Source organism: Notothenia coriiceps, unplaced genomic scaffold (genome assembly GCF_000735185.1).
Source record: "Notothenia coriiceps isolate Sejong01 unplaced genomic scaffold, NC01 NC01_scaffold00021291, whole genome shotgun sequence".
NCBI classification, from domain to species: domain Eukaryota; kingdom Metazoa; phylum Chordata; class Actinopteri; order Perciformes; family Nototheniidae; genus Notothenia; species Notothenia coriiceps.
In genome coordinates this window covers 11,900-17,679 of record NW_011353992.1, presented here as the reverse complement: position 1 = coordinate 17,679, position 5,780 = coordinate 11,900, and the positions used below count along the sequence as shown (strand labels likewise).

The window sequence follows — 5,780 nt, the reverse complement described above, 5'->3', positions numbered from 1 at the left end:
TTACAGCTTTCTGAAAAAAGATTGTTTTTAAAAAACACCAGCTCTACACGCACACACAAGCTAAAAATGGTAATGAGAGGGGGTGAAAACAGCTCTGATTATTTAAGGCAGGCTCTCTGTAAGGCGTTAAAAAAGTCCGTTGCTGTAAGCTCTCAAAAGTTAGTCCAAAGTGTCTCAGTGTGGCTTTGCGTGAAGACATCATCCTGAGTGCATTGTGTAAATGTGTCCATCTTTATACGTTTAAATGTGCATGTGATAACGTGTGTGTGTGTGTGTTTATATATGCTTTGGGTCGTCCCTCACACCGCTAGGCTGGGTGCTCCTCGGGGTCCTTGTACCAGACGACCTTTTTCAGACCTGCAGAAAGAGCAAGAAATAGAGGTCAGCGGGAGAGAACTGGAGGGCCTCAATGTAAACAACACGTCTACAGACAATAAGTGTGTGTGTGTGTGTGTGTGTGTGGGGGTGTGTGTGTGTGTGGGGGTGTGTGTGTGTGTGTGTGTGTGTGTGTGTGTGGGTGTGTGTGTGTGTGTGTGTGTGTGAATACAATGTCTCTGGTGTGAAAAGGGAAGCCAAATGGTCACATCCTGTTGGAGCCATTTCACGTCAATAGGATAATTATAGTTTGAATATCTGCAATTAATGTACTTAATTATTTGCTTTTGTGAATTACACTTGGATGAAAGCATGTTCATTTAAGTTCACTTTTAAATTGAGGACGTTCATGTCGATCGTTTGTGTGTGTCGTAGCTTTAAATCAGAAGTAATGTTCCACGTAATCATCGTCCAAGTGTTGAGCGAGTGCTTTGAGTCCACGTACCTTTTTTCTGTTTGTTACAGATAGCGTTCCATTCTGAGGAGAGAAGAAGAAAGTCGAATTAAAGGACTGAAATTAAAGTTTTTTTACATTTAGCTGTCGTTGTTATTCTAAAAATGGACTTGCAATCTAACAAATCAATAAGTGCAACCATTAAGACACAAACTCAAAGCGAGAATCGGGTACATTTCCCGTCTCTAAGCCCGAGCACATTTAAGTGCTACTGCATTAATTCACTTAAAGACAGACGGGCTACGTACTGAAGAGATTTAGTTTTTTTTAGAAAATATGTAGTCAAACGGATTTGTTTTCAGTCTGCGACGGACTGCGTGTAGACTCTTCATTTCTTTTTTGACAGAGTTAAGTATATTTAACTAGAGAGTATAATAAGTTCAAAAGATTACAAAAAACCTCCTTATAGTGTGTCGAAAACACGAAGGGAAAAAACACAGCATAGTACATCCGAAATATCTGAGAGGCCGACAACAAGTTACGTCATTTAAATAAATGAATCACCTGACAGGCTGAGAGTTCAAAGCTTTAAGTGCTACGGCATCAGCTTCACTTAAAGCCAGACATTTCTAAGTGCTACGTACATTTTGACTTTAGCAAAGATTCAGTCGAACAGATTGGTTTTCAGACCGTGTGCAGACAAAATACTACACAGTATAATAAGTTCAAAAAAACATAATTATAGTGTGTCAAAAATGTCTGAGAAGTCGACAACAAGTTACACATTTTGTCATTTAAAGAAACCATCCTCCAGTTGTGCTCACCTCTACTGTGATAGTTCAAAGCTTCCACTAGGTGGCGACAGCTGAGCAGCAGCTTCCCGTTGCTCTCGTCCTCCTCTGGGCGCGTGTTGGTGTTTGGGGGAACAGCGGTAGCGACGGGAGTGGGCGTGTCTTCCGGAAGCGTCTGTGGATCTGCTGGCTGTTGTTGGGCGTCTGTGGTTGTGGAGGCGGCGTTCCGGCTCTCTCCAGGCGGCCTGGCCTCGCTGATGAAACTGAGCCCCCACTGGTTCTGCAGCAGCACCCCAATGGCCGGGCGTTCCTCCTCCTCCAGCCCCCCAATGGCCGCTCTCGCCTTCACCTTGGAGGCGTAGCTGACGGCCGGCTGCAGCTTGGCGGGGCTGTCCTGCACCGGGAAGGCAGGCGGAGGTTTGAGCAGCGACAGACTGTCTTCAACCCACCTCTCCTTCTGGTTCTGGTGGACTTTAGATGCCCGCCCGACCCCCTTTTGGCTCTCTCTACGGAGACTTCGGCCTTTGTGCTGCTGGTGCTTGCGCTCTTTGTCTCTGCTGCTAAAGGTGTGCACGTGGCGGATCAGCTCGCCTTCGGGTAAAATGCTCCGGGGCTGAGGTTGGTCTCCTCCTCCTCCAGAGATGCAGCTTCCTCCTCCTCCACCACAGTTCCCAGAGCCAGGTGACAGGCGACGGTTGCGAATGTGAGGCTCTGAGTTTGTGGAGGCAACGAGGACTGCTGGATCGCACAGAGTGTCGGACTCACACACAGGGTTGCTGGCTTCCCATGTACCTGAAAGAGATGTTCCATAAGTTACCTTTGCCGTGTAGGAGGTTACATTTTGACTGGGGAAAATCTAGCACTGTCATGCTCACACAAAGATATCTAAATGAAAATGAGTTCACCAAATAGTCTACTCCTAACAGACCACCATGCGGTTTCTTGCGTGCTGCATGAATGTGTTATTTCCTGAAAAAGGCATATTTAAAAATGTCTGCGTGCACACGGTATTCTAGAGACAGTCAGGGCAAAAATGATATGATGTTAGTGCTCTTATTGTAGTGAGATCAGTTACTGAAACTTTATTTGCTTGATAAAACGAGCTGTGGGATAACAGCCTCAGCACATTTACATAAATCTATTTCATATTTTTAACAGTAAGGATCATTTGTAGCTTAACAGGCAAGTCCTGGACTTATTCCACAACAATGCTTATATTACCTAGATATGATGAACATCAGACATGTTTCAGTTCTTGGGGATTTATTAGGATACCATTACCTAGGACTGAGGTTCAGAAAAAACACAACTACACCCATCTCTGCCCGGCTCTTTCTGTTTAACAACAGTGAGATTCTTGTCCACACACACACAAGAGTCAAACACACAGTAAAAGGTGTGTCACTCCACAAGACTCTTTACTTTGCACCGGGTTATAAAAGGATTTTCCCACAGCCTCAATAAAACAAACATCAGGAAGTTAAGGCACATTATCACATGATTTCTCTGAGCAGCAATATAAAGATACCAGGGTATTCAAATGGACTGATATCATACCATGTAAATGAGTGAGTCTACGGTACTGAAAATCATTTGCATAGGTGTGTGTGTGTGTTTAACATACAAGGCCCAAGCTTATACTGTAGTTTTTAATCACTCACTGAAATTATACTTTTTTTTTTTTTTTTTTAAACACTTGTCCTTCTTATGAGATGATGAATACTAAAAGGAACAGGAATACTCTGTTACTCAAGTAAAAGTAGAATTACTCAGATCTTGTACTTGAGTAAAAGTAGAAGTACTCAGGGTAGCTTGTGAATGTACTCCAGGTGGAACTAAAGTCTGATTTAACACGTGATTATATTTCACATCATTAATCCAAACCTGTAAATTGACTCAAAAAGGTATTATATAAATGTAGTGAGGTAGAAGTACAAATTAGCATAAATGGAGATACTCAAGTAAAGTACCTTAAAATTGTGCTTAAGTAGTGTACTTGAGTTAATGTACTTAGTTACTTTACACCACTGGTTATATATAGTCTTACATAACCTGTAGGGTCACAAACCCGATTAAGAAAAAGGACACTCGGCCTGAACAGCGTGCTGCTCAAAGCGCTTCATATTAAACAAAATGGAGAGGGTTGCTAATCCAGGTTATCCTTTACAAACACCATGACAATAATCTAATTATATATACACACAGATTTCTCTGTAGCTGAGTCGATAACAACATGTAGGGATTTGTTTTTGCGGTGTTGGCAGCTACCGGTGTTAGCAAACTTTAATTAGCATCGTCACGGTACGGCAGTGAAAACTCGACATTTTCTTTCATAAACAGTTTAAACATATTCATTACATTTAAAATACATCCCATTAACCGTTGTCGTCGTGGAGATATCTTCATATTTGTCACCACATCGTGAAATGTACAGCTTAGCTTAGCACGTTAGCTTAAGTTTCGTAACCCTCCATTCAAAAAGCGGCTAACACGCTAAGCTAACGTAGGCTAACACCGTCGCCAAGACAACAAAACAGCCGTTGAAAGTGAGGAGTTTTCGGTCACGTCTGTCACAAAGTGGTCCAAACTCACCTGTTTTAATATGCATGTCTTTTCGTGTAGCGTGTCGGGAGAGTTTAGCCCTGGAGTAACTTTTGTTTACAGCGTTCAGATCTCGACGGCTCACTGGATAATAAAGTCTGTGTGGTTGTGTCACCCGGAAGAGACACGAGAATGTGGGTGGGACCGGAAGTTAGTGCAAGATAAGCGGTGCGGCGGGAAACTTGGTAGGGAGTTTTTATATTCAAATCTGACCTGTAGACCCCCATGTGACAGCCACGTGGTCGCAGTGATTGGAGATAATGGGGATGTTTTCTTTTAATGGCCAGAGATGGAAGAAGTACTCGGATCTTGTTCTTAAGTAAAAGTACACAAATACAAGAGTAGGAAATACTCTGGCCTGCATTCAAAAGGTTACTCAAGTACAAGAGTGTTGGAATATTCTGGCCTGCATTCAAAAGGTTACTCAAGTAAAAGTACACAAATATCTGCATCAAAATATACTTAAAGTGCCAAAAGTAAAAAGAACACGCTATGCAGAATTACCGTTATTTAAATTACATATATTATATCACTGTATAATTGGCAGAGGTGGAAGAAGTACTCAGATCTTGTAATTAAGTACAAGAGTGTAGGAATACTCTGGCCTGCATTCAAAAGGTTACTCAAGTAAAAGTATACAAGTACAAGAGAGTAGGAATACTCTGGCCTGTATTCAAAAGGTTACTTGAATAAAAGTATACAAGTACAAGAGAGTAGGAATACTCTGGGCTGTATTCAAAAGGTCACTCGAGTAAAAGTACACAAATATCTGCATCAAAATATTCCTAAAGTACCAAACGTGAAAATAACTTGCTATGCAGAATGACCGTTATTCAAATAATATATATTATATCTGCGTATAATTGGCGATTTACAATTAAATTATTGTTTGCAGCTAGTAGGTGTCTTGTACACCAACATTTATTATTTTATTTAACCAGATAAAAAGCATTGAGATAAAATCTCATTTACAATGCTGACCTGGCCAAGAAGGCAATAACGTTACACATAGCACATAACACAAACATATAAAATACAGAGAACATAACTAAGAAAACAAAAGACGAAAAAAGCAGTTACTACATTGTGCACATTAGGACAGTAAGAAAGGCACTACTTATTACTGCAAGAGCAGCTGGTGGTAAGGACCTCTGACAACTTCAATTTAAAACATGCTATAGGGACAATTGCCCTCAGTTTGAGGCGTGATTGAAGGTCATTCCAAGACCAAGGACCATAATGAAAGAGACTCCTTTTTCCAGCCTCAGTCCGCACAGCAGGAACCTGGAACCGTATCCAGGCACTGGATCTGAGGTTGTAAAAGTCACAAACTGGAGCAAATCTGGCACATATGTAGAGTGGAAGCTTTCCTAAGATGGCTTTATACATTAATAAAAACCAATGCTGCATCCTACGCATAGTGAGTGAGGACCATCCAGTTAGGCTATACAGTGTGCAATGATGAGTCCTATAGGGTGCATTTGATATATAACGCAGTGCAGCATGGTAGAGTGGGTCAAGTTTGGCCAAGACAGTGGGACAGGCAAATCTATGAATGGTATCACCGTGGTCCAGCTGGGACAGGAATAAGCCAGAGACCAACCTTTTACGGGATGAAG

General features: G+C 41.8%; 1 protein-coding gene across 1 annotated transcript; it reads right to left on the bottom strand.

Moving 5' to 3' along the window:
- Nucleotides 1-6: 6 nt before the first annotated feature.
- On the bottom strand, nucleotides 7-4,316 carry LOC104953192 (uncharacterized). The gene is made up of 4 exons (XM_010780109.1): nucleotides 4,153-4,316; nucleotides 1,594-2,352; nucleotides 821-853; nucleotides 7-357 (listed from the first exon to the last, which is right to left on the bottom strand). Exons 1-4 carry the CDS (start codon nucleotides 4,166-4,168, stop codon nucleotides 308-310), a joined length of 858 nt encoding a protein of 285 aa, XP_010778411.1. The 5' UTR covers nucleotides 4,169-4,316; the 3' UTR covers nucleotides 7-307.
- Nucleotides 4,317-5,780: the final 1,464 nt, after the last annotated feature.

Excerpts from the sequence above, each read along its gene's own strand:
- LOC104953192 (XM_010780109.1), bottom strand. Across the intron at positions 854-1,593 it reads TTTGAACTATCACAGTAGAG|AATGGAACGCTATCTGTAAC; the intron begins GTGAGCACAACT and ends TTCTCTCCTCAG. Across the intron at positions 358-820 it reads CTGTAACAAACAGAAAAAAG|GTCTGAAAAAGGTCGTCTGG; the intron begins GTACGTGGACTC and ends CTCTTTCTGCAG.